The 21,107-nt window shown below is 43.3% G+C and overlaps 1 protein-coding gene across 2 annotated transcripts in view; it reads right to left on the bottom strand.

Moving 5' to 3' along the window:
* Nucleotides 1-817: 817 nt before the first annotated feature.
* LOC118397059 (matrix metalloproteinase-23) overlaps nt 818-21,107 on the bottom strand; it is a 31,143-nt gene continuing 10,853 nt past the window's right edge. For both annotated transcript variants that reach the window (XM_035791473.2, XM_035791472.2), the window contains 6 exons: nt 7,389-7,528; nt 7,091-7,258; nt 3,579-3,743; nt 3,140-3,250; nt 2,376-2,502; nt 818-1,992 (listed from right to left, as the gene is read on the bottom strand). In XM_035791473.2, the coding sequence (XP_035647366.1) occupies nt 1,800-1,992; nt 2,376-2,502; nt 3,140-3,250; nt 3,579-3,743; nt 7,091-7,258; nt 7,389-7,528 (904 nt within the window). In that variant the 3' untranslated portion in view covers nt 818-1,799. The remainder of the gene's footprint in view (nt 1,993-2,375; nt 2,503-3,139; nt 3,251-3,578; nt 3,744-7,090; nt 7,259-7,388; nt 7,529-21,107) is intronic.

Raw genomic sequence — 21,107 nt, forward strand, 5'->3', positions numbered from 1 at the left:
GTTGTTCCGGGATTGATTTGCACTTTTCGCACCAAAGTACGTTCATCTCTAGGAGACAGAATGCGTCTCCATCGTGACCGGTATGACGGCTTCGTGGTCACCTGGTGATTATACTTGCGTGCTATTGTTTGTACAGATGAAAGTGGTACCTTCAGGCATTTGGAAATTGCTCCCAAGGATGAACCAGACTTGTGGAGGTCTACAATTTGTTTTCTGAGGTCTTGGCTGATTTCTTTTGATTTTCCCATGATGTCAAGCAAAGAGGCACTGAGTTTGAAGGTAGGCCTTGAAATACATCCACAGGTACACCTCCAATTGACTAAAATTATGTCAATTAGCCCATCATGCTTCTTAAGACATGATATTCTGGAATTACCAAGCTGTTTAAAGGCACAGTCAACTTAGTGTATGTAAACTTCTGACCCACTGGAATTGTGATACAGTGAATTATAAGTGAAATTATCTGACTGTAAACAATTGTTGGAAAAAATACTTGTGTCATGCACAAAGTAGATGTCATAACCGACTTACCAAAACTATAGTGTGTTAACAAGAAATTTGTGGAGTGGTTGAAAAACGAGTTTTAATGACTCCAACCTAAGTGTATGTGAACTTCCGACTTGAACTATATCTTATAAGAGTTTAATTTGAGAGATAGTAACTCGTTAAATACGTTTTCCCCCTGGTGCCCCAAGTTACTGAGTTAATTGTTACACGAGTAATTTAAATCACATACTAATTCAATCATAATGAATTGATTTGATAAGATAAGATATAACAGTCATCGCATTAATGATAGTCACGTCACAACAACGGATGACTGTTCAATATTTTATAGATGCATGTCTGAGAATTTGGGCACGGTCAGAATGTGGACAAGACCAGGATGCATGTTAGAACCAGGCATAAAAAAACGGGGCTTGAGTGCCCTAATATCAGTTATGACTTAAATCTGCGAATACTTTCCGTAAGTACTGTACACACAGTGATAGCTACATCATATTTCCACCATTTTCATCAAAACATCTTACTAGAAATATCAACTCTGTCCTAGACATTTTACAAAGTGAGATATATCAATACAACAACTGCATGGAAATGACAGTCATCACATTTAAAGGGTGAGCAAAGCTAGTCTTTTCTGTCTGGATCTTAAAGTCTGATGTCCTTGATGATGAATGAAGTATAAGGTTGAGCGCTGGGGTCTATCCCATTTATGACCTGGGGAGTACTGTCAGAGTACAATCTGCTTAAAGGTAGACTCAGCTATATGATATCATCCTACAAACCGGGGAAACTTCCTGTTTACAGACATTAACAACAACAGAATTTCAATCTGCAAGACTGACACTATTGGCTCTAGACTAGAGGGTTGTTTCCATTGGTAAATGATCTGTTGATTCTAAGGTTAAACTCAAGGAAGGTTTTCTGTTTTCTGTTGGGTTCTTTTATTTTAGAGAAAGGAGGATACCTAGTCAGTTGTACAACTGAATGTCTTCAACTGAAATGTGTCTTCCGCATTTAACCCAAACCCTCTGAATCAGAGCTCACAACCCCTGAGTGAATATGGTCCAATATGTGGCAGTCATGGCAGATTTTAAATATCAGGAAGTCGTCATGGTGTATGATGTCAAATTGCTGAGTTCCATTTTAATATTATAATTGTTGCCACCTGCATTCCACTGCGGCTAGCGGAGAGGCACATGTGGCACAGCTGTGGGTTCGTCCTCTTTTCCTCCATGCCTTATACTTTCCTTCCCAGCTCTCATTCTTCCTTTCCCTCACTCACTCCGTTCAGCTCAACTGTTGGAGGGCTGTTCAGGCTTCAGCCGGATGGCCCAGGAGTTTGCAGAGACCACATTGCCGCTACGATGGACGCGACAGGTGTAAGTGCCCTCGTTAAACTCGTTGGCAACGATGCGGAGGTCGCGGCCCTTCATGATGATGTAGCCGGGGATAGAGATCAGGAGCTGTTCTCCATCCTTGTACCAGCTGGAGCAAGGTCAAAGGTCATACCAGGGACGAGCACAGGGAGAGAGGAATCAATCATTCAAATGTTATGTACATATGTCCAACAACCTTTGCCAGAAACAGAGTCACAGTAAAATAAGAAATACTCCCATAAAAAGACCTGACAGAGCAATGGGAGAATCTGAGCATTAATTATGGTATATAGTGGTCTGAGATTTGGACAAGCCGTCTGCCCCTGCCTCTGGATCACTTGTATTGTGTACTGCCACTATGTGCATTGGTTCGAATCCAACCTACTGTTCTATCACCATCTCTCCTCCATCTACTTCTCTCGCTCTCTATCCTGTCCAATAAACACCCAAATATATGAGTTGTACATTACTGTATTTAGACTATTCTCTCACCTGACTTTGGGAGGCGATCTAGGATTCTTCGTCCCACAGCGGAAGCCCACAACCTTTCCACGAGGAACCATCTTGACCTTGACGTTGGAAGGCAGTGGAGTTGGCGTGATAATGGCCTCAAGAGGCTCTACAGGAGGTGAGTGAAATATCAGGACAGTCATGATACTTCCCCCACAAGATAGGCCTAATATTCCTCTGTGGGTTTTTCTCAGTTCATCTTTCCTCAATTGCTCGCATCCTATTTCCTCTCCTCCTTCTCAAAACAAACTGGAGGAGAAGGTCTGAGGGGAGAGACCTTGGACGTTCTCCTCCAATATGGTTGAGAAAGAGGAGAGAAGATATGATGCGAGGATTTGTGTAAAGATGAGTCTATTTGGGGATAAAAACATATGCCACAGAAGTGATATCAGTACAGTAGGACAAGGGAGGACACAGAACACAGAGTTGGGCAAGCTAAAGCCTGAATTTGTGCAACATAACACAAGGTTTAAGCATTTTAGTTATCCGTTTCGCAAATGTTGTCATCCAAAGCTTCTTACAAACCCAGGCAGGTCCAAAATCAAATCTATCAAAACCAGGCTAGATCCACATTTAAGTATTGAGTCCTGATCCATTTGCTGGCTTAAGACAGTCCTAAAAGCATGCTGTTAATAGATGTAGATACATGGAGAATGCAACTTTACATTCAATATAAAATCCAACTGGTGAACTGCAGTGTACTTAAATGAATGTACAATCAAGAGTGGACAATATGCCTGTCTGACCATAGCAGAGGTCGCAGCGGCGGGCACAGTGTTTCTTCATGAAGCTCTTCCTCCTTTCGCAGAAGCCAAGGCGAGCCCATGGATCACACACGCGCTTCTTGTCTGTGCATCCTGGAATACAACACACATATAGACATTTGTGGTATTAATGTTTTCTTAGACTTATGTCTTATACCTGTGTAATTAAAACGAATTACTTGTGTATCAACAACATTGTATTAACACGTTACATGGTACTGGGGTATTTGTCTTGTTATTGTGTTGTAATTGCACAATGAGTTGAGCGGGAATTGAGGGAATAGAGAATATGTTAATACAATGTTAAGACAATGTTAATACAATGTTAGAAACTACATCATCACAATACATGTATATAAAGTCTTAATGTATCCTCGCACACAAACAAAAAAACATATGATTGATCTGAGTGTTCCTTCACCATAGAGGCGCTGGATTCCCCAGATGTCGTCCTGGGCAATGTTCCTCTGGCCCGTGTAGGTGGCATTGGGATGCATCAGGGCCTGGGGGTCACGGGAGTGCCACAGTCCGAGGGCGTGCCCGATCTCATGAGCCGCAACCTGTACCAGGTCATTCAACCATACACCTGGGGGAGGGAATAGACACAATTACGCAGGTACACAACATATATCAAAAGACAAGGGGGATTGGGATTCCTGGGTAGAATACGTAGAGTCATTATAGACGTGATCATGGTTGAGTAAACTTAAAGATTCTAGAATGGTGTGTTGGTATGTACAGGTATCTGCCAAAAAAAGGAAACACAAGTAAATGAGAGTGTGTGTGGTATTTCTCGTGGAAGAATGTTGTTGAAACCCTCCAAAAGAGTTCCAGACACTTGTAGAATTTATGCCAGAGGCATCATGCTCATAGGCGACACAGGTGCACGTGCCACCTCAGATTTGTCCAGTTCAAAAATATACATTATACACTATATATACAAAGGTATGTGGACACCCCTTCAAATTAGTGGATTCAGCTATTTCAGCCCCACCCATTGCTGACAGGTGTATAAAATCGAGCACACAGCCATGCAATATCCATAGACAAACATTGGCAGTACAATGGCCTTACTGAAGAGATCAGTGACTTTCAACGTGGCACCGTCACAGAATGCCACCTTTCCAACAAGTCAGTTCGTAAAATTTCTGCCCTGCTAGAGCTGCCCCGGTCAACTGTAAGTGCTGTAAAATGTGAAGTGGAAACATCTTGGAGCAACAACGGCTCAAATGCAAAGTGGTAGGCCACACAAGGTCACAGAATGGGACCGGCAAGTGCTGAAGCACGTAGCGTGTAAAAATCGTCTGACCTTGGTTGCAACACTGACTAACGCGTTCCAAACGGCCTCTGGAAGCAATGTCAGCACAATAACTGTTTGTCTGGAGCTTCATGAATTGGGTTTCCATGGCCGAGCAGCTGCACACAAGCCTACGATCATCATGCGCAATGCCAAGCCTCGGCTGGAGAGGTGTAAAGCTCCCCACCATTGGACTCAGTGGAAACGCGTTCTTTGGAGTGATGAATCCAGCTTCACCATCTGGCTGTCCGATGGACAAATCTGGGTTTGGCGGATGCATAGTGCCAACTGTAAAGTTTGGTGGAGGAGGAATAATGCAATTCTAGAGTGGTGTATCAATATACCCAGTCACTACAAAGATACAGGCGCTCTTCTTAACTCAGTTGTGGGAGAGGAAGGAAACTGCTCAGAGATTTCACCATGAGGCCAATGTGACTTTAAAACAGTTACTGGGTTTAATGGCTGTGATAGGAGATAACTGAGGATGGATTAACAATATTGTAGTCACTCCACAATACTAACATAAATGACAGAGTGAAAATAATGAAGCCTGTACAGAATACAAATATTCCAAAACCTGCATTCTGTTTGTAATAAGGTACTAAAGTAATACTGCAAAGAATGTGGCAAAAAAATTCACTTTTTGTCCTGAATACAAAGCGTTATGTTCGGGGCAAACACAACACATTACTGAGTACCACTCTTCATATGTAAGCATGGTGGTGGCTGCAACATGTTATGAGTATGCTTGTCATTGGCAAGGACCAGGGAGTGTTTTAGGATTAAAAAAATAAACGTAATAGAGCCAAGCACAGGCAGAATCCTAGAGGAAAACCTGGTTCAATCTGCTTTCCAATAGACACTGGGAGGTGAATTCACCATTCAGCAGGACAATAACCTAAAACACAAGGCCAAATAAACACTGAAGTTGCTTACCAAGACAACGTTGAATGTTCCTGAGTGGCGTAGTTACAGTTTTTAATTAAATAGGCTTGAAAATCTATGGCAAGACTTGTCTGTCTAGCAATTATCAACAACCAACTTTGAAAGAGCTTGAATAATTATTTCAAGAATAATGGGCAAATATTGTACAATTCAGTTGTGCAAGGCTTTTAGAGACTTACCCAAAAAGACTCACAACTATAATCGCTGCCAAAGGTGATTTTAAAATTTCATTGATCCAGGGCGTTGTATACATATCTAATCAAGATATTTTATTTTCCATTAATGTGGCTAATAGTAGTACTAGCCTCTCTACACTGGCTTCCTGTTAAGGCTAGGGCTGATTTCAAGGTTTTACTGATAACCTACAAAGCATTACATAGGTTTGCTCCTACCTATCTCTCCGATTTGGTCCTGCCGTACGTACGCTGCGGTCACAAGACACAGGCCTCCTTATTGTCCCTAGAATGTCTAAGCAAACAGCTGGAGGCAGGGCCTTCTCCTATAGAGCTCCATTTTTATGGAATGGTCTGCCTATCCATGTGAGAGACGCAGACTCGGTCTCAACATTTAAGTCTTTACTGAAGACTCATCACTTTAGTAGGTCCTATGATTGAGTGTAGTCTAGCCCAGGGGTGCAAGGTGAACGGCAAGGCACTGGAGTGACGAACTACCCTTGCTGTCTCTGCCTGGCCAGCTCCCCTCTCTCCACTGGGATTCTCTGCCTCTGACCCTATTACAGAGGCTGAGTCACTGTGCTCTTCCATGCCGTCCCTAGGAGGGGTGCGTCACTTGAGTGGTTCGAGACACTGACGTGATCTTCCTGTCCGTTTTTTCACCCCCTTGAGCTTGTGTGGTGGAGGAGATCTTCATGGGCTATAAGCCTTGTCTAAGGGTAGTAAATTGGTGGTCTGTTGATATCCCTCTAGTGGTGTGGGAGCTGTGCTTTGGAAAAGTGAGTGGTGTTATATCCTGCCTGGTTGGCCCTGTCAGGAGGTATCGGACAGGGCCACAGTGCCTCAGATTTTTTTGGGTGCATGATGCCCCTAATCTATGCCAAGGTGCATTGGAGTGGCTCAACGCCCTATTGAGACACTTTATGTTGGTGTTTCCTTTGTTTTTGCAGTTACCTGTATATGCAGTTACCTATATATATGATACAATACATTTGTGTGATGTATCTATGTGCTGTATGTTTTTTGGTTTTGTTTGTTTGTTGTTTGTTTTTGTTATTTGCTGTGCTTAAAAAATGGAATTACTGAATATCACATGACTTATTGAATGTTGTGAAAACCAATAAATACAATTTTCCACCCCCAAAAAGGACAAGGGGGATAACGGAAGTATGTTCGATTTACAGTAGCTCGTCTGGCGAGCAGAGTCAGCACAAAGTGCAACCTCTTCGTGCCCATCTAACACACACAATATCAAGTGCACCTCTGGTTGTAAACTGGTTTTCTGGTTGAGGATACGTCAACCAGATTATAACCAACTGGTCTCTATTACAACCAGGTAAACAGTTTTTTTTTTCAAGACAACATCAAGTTTACATCTGACAAAAGCATCTAAAAAAGATGTCATCAACGTCAATCGATTCCTTTGAAATCCATGGGTGGGGGAAAGTGAACTAGTACACTGTTTGGGGGAGGATAGAGAATCGGAGCACAGACAGACAGGGAGTAGAGTCTTTGCACCTTGTTTCCAGCTGAAGCGGGACTTCCCCAGGATCCAGAACTCATGGTTGTCAAAGTGGATCTCCCCACGCGGGGGCAGGAAGGCATGGGCCAACTCCCCGTTTAGCCCATCAAAACAGGGGTGCAATGGAGACCACCAGCAGTCTGTGTGGTTCCACGTGTAGAAGCCTGGAAGCATGAGCACACACACGCGTACACATTTAAAGCAGGGTGAATTAAAGTCACACACACACCATTAACTTATTAATGTCTAATCTATAGTGATACTGTCAGGTTCTATTTAATTATGTGGTCTTACCGATGATAATGTCAGCACTCTTGTTGGGGTTTGTGATTTCAGCAAAGTAGAGAGGAGACACGTCGCTCCACTTGGAGAACGCAATGCTGATGGCCTTGCGGGTGCCATCTTTGTTCAGCGTGTTGGGAAACTTCACGATCCTGACAGACGTGAACGGACACGCAGACATACAGACAGATGTGAACAGAAAGACAGACACAAGTATAGATTAGAAAGTGACAGACAATTTTTTTTTTTTGATTTGACAATGCGACGAACTTGGATTCCCAAAAACATATTGCTGTTCCCTTTCAGTCGGTCATTCAGTATAACATTCTATGGGGAGTCAACGATCAACCATATTCACCTGAAAAACGCCCAACAGGCCAATGGATGCCGAGTCTGTCACGCCTGCTCCCGCTCTTCCCCCCTTGGCGCTTGAGGGCGCCAGGCTGCCCTGCATCACGCACTCCTACCATCATCAATTGCACAATCTGCCTTCAATCTGCCTTCCCTCGTCATGAGCATCAGCGATATTGGACTCACTCATCACTTGTTTATTACCTCCCCTATATTTGTCAGTTCCCCTGTTCTGTTCCCTGCTGATGCATTATCTGTTTTTGTCTTTGCCTCATTGCAGAGGGATCGACAGGCGTCCTTGCCTCAGCCGGATCGTCAGGCCCCCATGTCTCAGCCGGCTCGCCACGCTCCTACGCTCCTGCCGGTTTGTCGGGCTTTCCTCAATTCTTTTCTCTTCAGCTCGCCTTATCAAGCAAACTTTTCAAGCACACAAAGACTACGAGATTTGCCTCTGACTTCGGTGTCTGTTAGTGGGGAGTACTCATCCCCCTAGATGTTGAGAGTTTTGGGTATTGGTATTGGTTTTTGAGAGCGAACTACTTTCTGCTCTACTTGTGTAGCTAATGCTTCCTTGCTTGGGTAGGATTTGTGTTTGCTAATACCCCATTAATTTCTGCTCTGCTTGTTTAGCCAGTGCTTCCTTGCTTGAGTAAGATGGCCAGTGGTAAGAGTAAGTTTAAAAAGGCTAACTATTCGGATGACATCAGTCTGGGGCAACCTAAAGCCCCGGCTTTGGATTTGGCGGGGAGAGTGAACTGTTGGTGGTTAATGCGCCTTTGATGGAGCTGTGTTGTAAGGCGGCAGATCACCTGGTTGTGGATTGGCCATCTTCTCCCCCTCAGTGGACATACTCCAGGTTTGGGGGAAGGTATTTACCTTCTGTCCCTGCAGAAGTGAAGCGTCGCTTAGCCCTGTTTAAACATTTTGCAGATGAGCTAAAGACGACCTGGGATTCCCCTCATTCAGCCAGGCTGGTGCTGCCAGGTTTTGGATTAGTTCATGAATGTAGAGGGTATGAAGGAGGCGGGGCTTGTTTGCACACCGCCGATGGATGGAAAGCTGCCAAGTTACTTAACTTCCGAATAATAAACAGTGCCGGTTCTCGGCGGATCAGCTGGACAAAGTGTAAAAGGCTCATGGTGTTACTCTGTACTCGGACAGAGGGATTTGGTCAACAGCGTAAAGGGAGCTGCATATAAATTACCTAGAGTTACGGACTGTTTTGCTGGCGCTGAGGCATTCCCTTCCGATGTTGGAGGGTCATGTGTTGGTAAGGTCCAACAGCATACACTACCATTCAAAAGTTTTGGGTCACATAGAAATGTCCTTGTTTTTGAAAGAAAGGCAAATGTTATTGTCTCTTAAAATAACATCAAATTGATCAGAAATACAGTGTAGACAATGTTAATGTTGTAAATGACTATTGTAGCTGGAAACGGCTCATTTTTTATGGAATATAGGCGTACAGAGGCCCATTATCAGCAACCATCACTCCTGTGTTCCAATGGCACGTTGTGTTAGCTAATCCAAGTTTATCATTTTAAAAGGCTAATTGATCATTAGAAAACCCTTTTTCAAATTATGTTAGCACAGAATAAAACTGTTGTTATGATTAAAAAAGCAACAAAACTGCGTGTCTGTTCTTCTCAATGATGGATCTGTGCACTCCGCGGGGACCTGTGGTGGGTTTTGTGTCATTGGGTCTATTGTCCCAGGCGCACAGGAGAGATTGGCACCCATGACCACAGATATGGGATCTGTGGGTTTGGCCCCTGAAAGGTTTAATTTGACAGCTATGAGTTTACCCTCAAACGTCATTACGACTATACAGTCGTCGCGTGCGCCCTTTACAAGAGGGTTCTTCGTCAGTCTCTCATTCACAATTTGGTGTCAGGTTAAAGGAGTTTCTCCTTTTCAGAAGTCTTTGGTGAACATGTTGATGTCCTTGCAGGAGCTTTTTGAGTAGGGCCTTTCTTTTTCCACATTAAAGGTTTATATCAGTATACCCTTCCCATATGGAGTCCGTGCCAGGCGACATGTAAAGACAAAGGCATAAGTAGGGCTGTGGCAGTCACTAAATTTTGTCAGCCGGTTATTGTCAAGCAAATAACCGTTGGTACGTCAATTAACATAAACACATTTAGCATCTCCTGGCTTCCACACATCACTGGCTTCCTACAAGCCAGTGATGCAGACCTATGGAGCATCTACCTATCTATCTATTTAAAAAAGTCTAATAAAGCCATGTAATATAGCCTACACCTTTACAATAAATCCATTATTTATTTTAGACAAGTCTAAAGTAACATGATATGAAGAAAATGTAGTCAATTTCAGAAGAACCAAATAGCATACTCTGAGTTGTCCTTATGTTCGGTCCTGATCGCTGTGGGCTACACTAGTTAATTAAGCAGACAAGATTTGCTTAGAATTCCGATGCATTATTTTATATTAAGAATACTATATCAAAGCTGAATAAAATACAACGGATATTTTCTCCAAACGATTTGAGGGAATGCACACATGCTATTCTATGTTGAGGGGTTAACAAAGAAATTGGTACTCATATTTGCTTAATTTAGAGTTATTAATATAACTTTAGTTGTTCTACAAATGTTAGACTATATGTTTTGAAGATTTAATACATTGTAAGACTGCATGGTGCAACTCCACCAAAAACCCTGACATTTCCATCCCTAACTATAACAATTTCCGACAAGATAGAACTGCCAAATGGGGCGGTGTTGCTATCTACTGCAGAGATAGCCTGCAGAGTTCTGTCTTACTATCCAGGTCTGTACCTAAACAATTCGAGCTTCTACTTTTAAAAATCCACTTGCTATAGACCATTCTCTGCCCCCAGCTGTGCCCTGGACACCATATGTGAATTGATTGCTCCCCATCTATCTTCAGAGCTCGTGCTGCTAGGTGACCTAAACTGTGACATGCTTAACACCCTGGCCATCCTACAATCTAAGCTTGATGCCCTCAATCTCACACATTATCAATGAACCCACCAGGTACAACCCCAAATCCGTAAACACGGGCACCCTCATACATATCATCCTGACCAACTTGCCATCCAAATACACCTCTGCTGTATTCAACCAAGATTTCAACTATCACTGCCTCATTGCCTGCATCCGTTATGGGTCTGCGGTCAAGCGACCACCCCTCATCACCATCAAACGCTCCCTAAAACACTTCCGCGAGCAGGCCTATCTAATCGACCTGTCCCGGGTATCCTGGAAGGATATTGACCTCATCCTGTCAGTAAAGGATGCCTGGTTATTCTTTAAAAGTGCCTTCCTCACCATATTAAATAAGCATGCCCCATTCAAAAAAATTAGAACCAGGAACAGATATAGCCCTTGGTTCACTCCAGACCTGACTGCCCTTGACCAACACAAAAACATCCTGTGGCGTTCTGCATTAGCATTGAATAGCTCCCGTGATATGCAACTTTTCAGGGAAGTTAGGAACAAATATACACAGGCAGTTAGGAAAGCTAAAGCTAGCTTTTTCAAGCAGAGATTTGCATCCTGTAGCACAAACTTTAAAAAGTTCTGGGACACTGTAAAGTCCTTGGAGAATAAGAGCACCGCCTCCCAGCTGCCCAATGCAATGAGGCTAGGAAACACTGTCACCTCTGATAAATCAACTATAATTGAGCATTTCAAAAAGCATTTTTCTACGGCTGGCCATGCTTTCCACCTGGCTACCCCTACCCCGATCAACAGCCCTCCACGCCCCACAGCAACTCGCCCAAGCCTCCCCACTTCTCCTTCACCCAAATCCAGATAGCTGATGTTCTGAAAGAGCCGCAAAATCTTGACCCCTACAAATCAGCCGGGCTAGACAATCTGGACCCTCTCTTTCTAAAATGATCTGCCTGAAATTGTTGCAACCCCTATTACTAGCCTGTTCAACCTCTTTTGTATCGTCTGAGATTCCCACAGATTAGAAAGCTGCCGCGGTCATCCCCCTCTTCAAAGTGGGAGACACTCTTGACCCAAACTGCTACAGACCAATATCTATTCTACCCTGCCTTTCTAAGGTCTTCGAAAGCCAAGTTAACAAACAGATTACCGACCATTTCGAATCCCACCGTACCTTCTCCGCTATGCAATCTGCTTTCAGAGCTGGTCATGGGTGCACCTCAGCCACGCCCAAGGTCCTAAACAATATCATAACCGCCATCGATAAGACACATTACTGTGCAGCCATATTCATCGACCTGGCTAAGGCTTTCGACTCTTGTCAATCACCAGATTCTTATCGGCAGACTCAACAGCCTTGGTTTCTAAAATGATTGCCTCGCCTGGTTCAACAATTACTTCTCTGACAGAGTTCAGTGTGTAAAATCGGAGGGCCTGTTGCCCAGACCTCTGGCAGTCTATATGGGGGTGCCACAGGGTTAAATTCTCGGGCCGACTCTCTTCTCTGTATACATCAATGATGTCGCTTTTGCTGCTGGTGATTATTTGATCCACCTCTACGCAGACGACACCATTCTGTATACCTCTGGCCCGTCTTTGGACACTGTGCTAACTAACATCCAAACGAGCTTCAATGCCATACAACTCTCCTTCCGTGGCCTCCAACTGCTCTTAAATGCAAGTAAAACTAAATGCATGCTCTTCAACCGATCACTTCCCGCATCTGCCAGCCCGTCCAGCCTCACTAGTCTGGACGGTTCTGACTTAGAATATATGGACAACTACAAATACCTAAATACCTAAATGTCTGTAAATTCTCCTTCCAGGGTCACATTAAACATCTCCAATCCAAAATTAAATCTACAATCGGCTGCCTATTTCGCAACAAAGCATCCTTCACTCATGCTGCCAAACATACCCTTGTAAAACTGACCATCCTACCGATCTTCGTCATTTACATAATAGCCCCCATCACCCTACTCAACAAATTGGAAAGTCTATCACAGTGCCATCCGTTTTGTCACCAAAGCCCCATATACTACCCACCACTGCGACCTGTACGGTCTCGTTGGCTGGCCCTCGCTTCATACTCACAAACCCACTGGCTCCAGGTCATCTACTAGTCTCTGCTAGGTAAAGCCCCGCCTTATCTCAGCTCACTGGTCACCATAGCAGCACCCACCCGTAGCACACACTCCAGCAGGTATATCTCACTGGTCACCCACAAAGCCAATTCTTCCTTTGGCCGCCTTTCCTTCCAGTTCTCTGCTGCCAATGACTGGAACGAACTGCAAAAATCACTAAAGCTGGAGACTCTTACCTCCCTCATTAGGTTTAAGCATCAGCTGTCAGAGCAGCTCCTTATCCTACCTCATTTGCACATGCTGTATATAGACTTTTTGACTGTATTATTGATTGTATGTTTGTTTATTCCATGTGTAACTCTGTGTTGTTGTATGTGTCGCACTGCTTTGCTTTATCTTGGCTAAGTCGCAGTTGCAAATGAGAACTTGTTCTCAACTAGCCTACCTGGTTAAATAAAGGTGAAATAAAAAAATAATAAAAATATTGATGATTTGAAAAAAGTCCCTTGAAAGGCATTGAGGTCTGCTTTGTTTTTTGCGCAGGCAGTACACACTGTCAATTTCCTATTCACAATTAGAGAAGCCCTCACATTTCCCAGCGGCATCCCTTTTGTGTGGCTATAATGCACCCTAAAAAAAATCCATGTCTGCCTGCTCCGAAGCACCTTTCATCTCACTCGCAGGGCACTCCATCACGTGATTGGGTCTTTCTCACAGGCTACAAGTGGAGACGGACACATCGGGAATGCAACTGCGAGGTTCATATTGAAGATATTGGAAGAACTGTCCACATTTACTTTTCGTCAACAAAATGAGTAGGCCTAACAAACTGCAAAAGCACTTGCCTACGTCAATCTACTATCCCCCGTAGTACAAAAGTTTACCTATCCTATTCTGTGTGAGAAATAAATATTCCAAGCATAGTCTGGGACAGTTGTGTGATACGATAGATCCCAAATGAATACAACCACTAGCATCAAACAAACTTTTTTATGCAATGAGGCTGACACAACAGATTAGCTTAGACGTTTAGTTTTAAATGTTTATAAACTATTAGGCTATTTATTCAAATGATATGCACAGCAATGTGCACACGGCTAAACTATTAGGCTATTCCTGCACATTATAAGCGCAGAAAGGTTATAAGCAGGAATGTTCCATTAGCGGGAAAACACCACTCTCAAAAGCAATTGCAATTTTGCATGTAATGGTTTTATTATAAAGGTGCATTTTTATGGTGAAAATTATCTTCCCCAAACTTGAAGCACACTGCTTATGTATGCCAGTTAGGCTCTTCGACCTATGTAAAGCGGATTAATGTGCTTAATTTTGAGAAGTTATTTGGACGCTTTAGCTGTGATACAAATCATTCACAAGTGATAATATATTATTCACAAGTGATAGGCTAATATTGTCACCCAGGCTCGACTATTCTTGATTTATTCTTGTATTTACATATACAATAATACGGACATATTCAATCAATCCCTATACCAGTCTGCTGTTCCCACATGCTTCAAGAGGGCCACCATTGTTCCTGTTCCCAAGAAAGCTAAGGTAACTGAGCTAAACGACTACCGCCCCGTAGCACTCACTTCCGTCATCATGAAGTGCTTTGAGAGACTAGTCAAGGACCATATCACCTCCACCCTACCTGACACCCTAGACCCACTCCAATTTGCTTACCGCCCAAATAGGTCCACAGACGATGCAATCTCAACCACACTGCACACTGCCCTAACCCACCTGGACAAGAGGAATACCTATGTGAGAATGCTGTTCATCGACTACAGCTCGGCATTCAACACCATAGTACCCTCCAAGCTCGTCATCAAGCTCGAGACCCTGGGTCTCGACCCCGCCCTGTGCAACTGGGTACTGGACTTCCTGACGGGCCGCCCCAGGTGGTGAGGGTAGGCAACAACATCTCCTCCCCGCTGATCCTCAACACGGGGGCCCCACAAGGGTGCGTTCTGAGCCCTCTCCTGTACTCCCTGTTCACCCACGACTGCGTGGCCACGCACGCCTCCAACTCAATCATCAAGTTTGCGGACGACACAACAGTGGTAGGCTTGATTACCAACAATGACGAGATGGCCTACAGGGAGGAGGTGAGGGCCCTCGGAGTGTGGTGTCAGGAAAATAACCTCACACTCAAAGTCAACAAAACTAAGGAGATGATTGTGGACTTCAGGAAACAGCAGAGTGAACACCCCCCTATCCACATCGATGGAACAGTAGTGGAGAGGGTAGCAAGTTTTAAGTTCCTCGGCATACACATCACAGACAAACTGAATTGGTCCACTCACACTGACAGCGTCGTGAAGAAGGCGCAGCAGCGCCTCTTCAACCTCAGGAGGCTGAAGAAATTCGGCTTGTCACCAAAAGCACTCACAAACTTCTACAGATGCACAATCGAGAGCATCCTGGCGGGCTGTATCACCGCCTGGTACGGCAACTGCTCCGCCCTCAACCGTAAGGCTCTCCAGAGGGTAGTGAGGTCTGCACAACACATCACCGGGGCAAACTACCTGCCCTCCAGGACACCTACACCACCCGATGTTACAGGAAGGCCATAAAGATCATCAAGGACATCAACCACCCGAGCCACTGCCTGTTCACCCCGCTATCATCCAGAAGGCGAGGTCAGTACAGGTGCATCAAAGCTGGGACCGAGAGACTGAAAAACAGCTTCTATCTCAAGGCCATCAGACTGTTAAACAGCCACCACTAACATTGAGTGGCTGCTGCCAACACACTGACATTGACACTGACCCAACTCCAGCCACTTTAATAATGGGAATTGATGGGAAATGATGTAAATATATCACTAGCCACTTTAAACAATGCTACCTTATATAATGTTACTTACCCTACATTATTCATCCCATATGCATACGTATATACTGTACTCTATATCATCGACTGCATCCTTATGTAATACATGTATCACTAGCCACTTTAACTATGCCACTTTGTTTACTTTGTCTACATACTCATCTCATATGTATATACTGTACTCGATACCATCTACTGTATGCTGCCCTGTACCATCACTCATTCATATATCCTTATGTACATATTCTTTATCCCCTTACACTGTGTATAAGACAGTCGTTTTGGAATTGTTAGTTAGATTACTTGTTGGTTATCACTGCATTGTCGGAACTAGAAGCACAAGCATTTCGCTACACTCGCATTAACATCTGCTAACCATGTGTATGTGACAAATAAAATTTGATTTGATTTGATTTAATATATGTGTGATATTCATTTTGATTTGGAACGGTCCATTATCATGCACCTGTCTCGAAACAGGGACAGCGGGAAAATATACATGTCATCTACGCACTTAAATAGCGAATGGAGGACGCTGTGATAAGAGGGACAACAGAGTGCTGAGTATCAGGCAGTTAGCAAGTTTGGTAGGCTACTAATGACCAACAGCATTATCAGAGCTTGGAGAAGCCTAATTATCGAAATGTAACTGTGAAATGTGACTGCCTTCATGACTCGTGACCGCCGGTGTGGCGGTAATATAGTCACCGCAACAGCCCCCCGCAACACCCGTAGCCCACGCACAAACTATCTCGGTCAAACAGGGGAGAGGCGTTGTGTCGTGAGGTGCCGCTTTATCGGTTTTTTGAAACCAGGTTTGCTGTTCACTTGAGCAATATGAGATGGAACGGAGTTCCATGCAATAATGGCTCTATATAATACTCTACTCCTTCTTGCATTTTTTCTGAATTTGGGGACTGGTGGCATGTCTGGTGGGATAATTGTGTGTGTAAATTGACTATGCAAACAATTTGGGATTTTCAACACATTAATGTGTATTATAAAAATAAGAAAAGACGCAGTCAGTCTCTACTCAACTCTTAACCAAGAGAGACTGGCATGCATAATAATTATAATTAGCCCTCTGATTACAATGAAGAGCAAGACGTGCTGCTCTGTTCTGGGCCAGCTGCAGCTTGACTAGGTCTTTCCTTGCAGCACTGGACCACACGACTGGACAATAATCAAGATAAGACAAAACTAGAGCCTGGGTGCAACGTGCGCATTATCAAGGTTACCACAGTCCCCTGTGGGTTTCTGCCTTGGGCTGCCGTGGTCGATGCTTTGCTTTACCATGTCATGACAGGTGCTCTGTTGTTTTGGACTTGGGGTTCCTTGTACGAGTTCTGACATTTCAGGCTCACAAGGTAAGTATTGTTCTTGGAACCGTGGGCCGGCTTGGGGTTTGATTGTATTTCCCCATTGTATGTTATAGCAAGTGACCGACTGAAAGAGAATGATTGAAAATAACTACTGTTCCCTGACAGAGGTGATGAGATATAATATACTTTTGCCTCGTGCTGTCAGAGGATTTGAGCTTGCTGAAGAGGGGTACTGAATTGAGGAAATGGAGGCAATGGGCTGCCTTTGGGTATTATAGCCAGGAGGGATTCTGAGGGCAGGCTCGGCATCTATTGGCCAGTTGGGATTTATTTCAGTTTTCAGGGGAATATGAATGGTCATTGACTCTCCATAGTATGTTCCTCCTTCAGGGAACAGTAATTATATTCATAATTGTATGTTATCAATTTTGCTTTCACAATGAATATTTATATATCTGGCCAGTGGCCCCAAGCCATAATTCTCAAAATATCACTCCGAAGCCGACCTCACAGTCTCTTCCATTTCCTCCCCATCTCTCTCTTTCCCCATTTGTCTCTTTCTCTCTCACTCCCTGAAACCCTAGTCCCTTCCTCCTCGACCCTACATCTGAGAGGATTGGATAGGTGTCAGCAATATGGTGGAACCTCCATCTTACCCACTAAGACTTGGGGGAATTGGTGCCATATTTCTTTATCTACAGTGCTTCCAGAAAGTATTCATACCCAGTGACTTATTCAACATTTTGTTGTGTTACAGCCTGAATTCCAAGTGGATCCAATAGATTTTTGTTCTCACCCATCTTCACATAACACCCCATAATGACAAAGTGAGAACATGTAACAAAAAAAAACAAAGGTCACATTTTGTGAAAATGAAAAACAGAAAAATCTAATTTACATAAGTATTCACACCCCTGAGTCAGAATCACATTTGGCTGTGCCTCCCGAGTGTCTTATTGAAGGATTTGGTCAGCTGGGATGTCCTTGTCCCATCGCACTCTTCTCATTCCTGTGGCGTGTTGGGTGCATGCACGCTGACACGGTAGCCAGTTGTAAAGTGTTTGCTCTGACACATTGGTGCGGCTGTCTTCCGGGTTAAGAAGCAGTGTGGCTTGGCAGGGTCGTGTTTCGGAGGACTCATGGCTCTCGAGTCCCGAGGCCGTACGGGAGTTGCAGCGGTGGGACAAGAATGTAACTACCAATTAGATATGTTTTTTGTCACCTTTAGCAGCGATTACAAATGTGAGTCTTTCTGGGTAAGTCTCTAAGAGCTTTACACACCTGGATTGTACAATATTTGCACATTTTTTAATGTCAAGCTCTGTTAAGTTGGTTGTTGATCATAGTATATTTGGCCTTGTGTGTTAGGAAATTGTACTGCTGAAAGGGGAATTTGTCTCCCATTGTCTGTTGGAAAGCAGACTGAATCAGGTTTTCCTCTAGGATTTTGTCTGTGCTTCGCTCTATTCCATTTATTGTTAGCCTAAAAAACTCCCTAGTCCTTGCCAATGACAAGCATACCCATAACATGATGCAGCCACCACCATGCTTGAAAATATGAACAGTGGTACTCAGTGATGTGTTGTGTTGTATTTGCCCCAAACATAATGGCACATTTCTTGCAGTTTTAATTTAGTGTCTTATTGCAAACAAGATGCATGTTTTAGAATATTTGTATTCTGTACAAGCTTCCTTTTTTCCCACTCTGTCATTAGGTTAGCATTGTCGAGTAACTACAATGTTGTTGATCGAACAGGTTTCTCCTATCATAGCCATGAAACTCTGTAACTGTTTTAAAGTCACCTGATGGTGAAATTCCGGCGCGGTTTCCTTCCAATCCGGAAACTCAGTTAGGAAGAACGCCTGTATCTTTGTAGTGACTGGGTGTATTGATACACCATCCAAAATGTAATTAATAACTTCACCATGCTCAAAGATATATTCAATGTCTGCTTTTTTTATTTTACCCATCTACAATAGGTGCCCATCTTTGCGAGTCATTGGAAAACCTCCCTGGTCTTTGTGGTTGAATCTGTGTTTGAAATTCGCTGCTCGACTGAGGGACCTTATAGATAATTGTATGTGTGGGGTACAGAGATGAGGTAGTCATAAAAAAAATCATGTTAAACACTATTATTGCACACAGAGTGATTCCATGCAACTTACTGTGGGACTCGTTAAGCACCTATTTGCAATAAGAAAGGGGTTGAATTGACTCAAGACATCTCAAGACATTACAGCTTTTCATTTGTAATTAATGTGTAAAACAATTCTAAAAACATAATTACACTTTGACATTATTGTCAGTAGGCCAGTGACACAAAACCTCGATATAATTGTAAATTCAGGCTATAACACGACAAAATTTGAAAAAATCCTGGGCTGTGATTCGGCGAGTGAGTTTATAAGGAAGTGCATAGGAGATGGTCCACCCACACAGACCGTGTGATGAAGAAGGCGCAACAGAGCCTCTTCAACCTCAGGAGGCTGAAGAAATTTGGCTTGTCACAATTGAAAGCATCCTGTCGGGCTGCATCATCGCCTGGTACGGCAACTTTTAATGACTCCAACCTGAGTGTATGTAAACTTTTGACATCAACTGTATGTAAACATTATTAAAGCAGACTGCACCACCCTCTGGAGAGCCTTGCAGTTGTGGGTGGTGCAGTCTACTTTAATAATGTTTACATACAGTTGATGTCGAAAGTTTAACACTCCACAAATTATAGTGTTGGCAAGTCGGTTAGGACATCTACTTTGTGCAATTTTTACAACAATTGTTTACAGACAGATGATTTTACTTATAATTCACTGTATCACAATTCCAGTGGGTCAGAAGTTTACATACACTAAGTTGACTGTGCCTTTAAACACCTTGAGAAATTACGTAAAATTATGTAATGGCTTTAGAAGCTTCTGATAGGCTAATTGACATCATTTAAGCCAATTGGAGGTGTACCTAAGGCTGTATTTCAAGGCCTACCTTCAAACGCAGTGCCTCTTTGCTTAAAATCAAGGGAAAATCAAAAGAAGAAAAGAAATCAAGCAAGACCTCAGAAAAAAAGTCTGGTTCATCCTTGGGAGCATTTTCCAAATGCCTGAAGGTACCACGTTCATCTATACAAACAATAGTACACAAGTATAAACACCATGGGACCACGAAGCCGGCATATCGCTCAGGAAGGAGACGCGTTCTCCTAAAGGGGAGGCTTGCAAGCCGAAGAACACCATTCCAACCGTGAAGCACGGAGGTGGACACTGACTGACCTAAGACAAGGAATTTTTACTGGGATTAAATGTCAGGAATTGTGAAAAACTGATTTTAAATGTATTTGGCTAAGGTGTATGTAAACTTCCGACTTCAACTGTATCTTGCATTACTCGTCTCATATGTATATACTGTATTTTATACCATATATAGCATCTTGCCTATGCCGCTCTGTCATTGCTCATCCATATATTTATATTATATATATATATATATATATATATATATATATATATATATATATATAATATTATTATATATTTATGGATGATTTATAACCTCCTTTTACTCTCTGTTCCAGACGTTCTAGACGACCAATTCTTATTGCTTTTAGCCACACCCTTATTCTACTCCTCATATGTTCCTCTGGCGATGTAGAGGTGAATCCAGGCCCTGCAGTGCCTAGCTCCACTCCTATTCCCCAGGCGCTCTCTTTTGATGACTTCTGTAACCGCAATAGCCTTGGTTTCATGCATGTTAACATTAGAAGCCTCCTCCCTAAGTTTGTTCTATTCACTGCTTTAGCACACTCTGCCAACCCGGATGTTCTAGCTGTGTCTGAATCCTGGCTTAGGAAGACCACCAAAAATTCAGAAATTTTCATTCCAAACTACAACATTTTCAGACAAGATAGAACTGCCATAGGGGGCGGTGTTGCAATCTACTGCAAAGATAGCCTGCAGAGTTTTGTCCTACTATCCAGGTCTGTACCCAAACAATTTGAACTTCTACTTTTAAAAATCCACCTCTCTAAAAACAAGTCTCTCACCGTTGCCGCCTGCTATAGACCACCCTCTGCCCCCAGCCGTGCTCTGGACACCATATGTGAACTGATTGCCCCCCCCATCTATCTTCAGAGCTCGTGCTGCTAGGCGACCTAAACTGGAACATGCTTAACACCCCAGCCATCCTACAATCTAAACTTGATG

This window comes from Oncorhynchus keta, chromosome 18, assembly GCF_023373465.1.
Source record: "Oncorhynchus keta strain PuntledgeMale-10-30-2019 chromosome 18, Oket_V2, whole genome shotgun sequence".
In the NCBI taxonomy this organism is placed as follows: domain Eukaryota; kingdom Metazoa; phylum Chordata; class Actinopteri; order Salmoniformes; family Salmonidae; genus Oncorhynchus; species Oncorhynchus keta.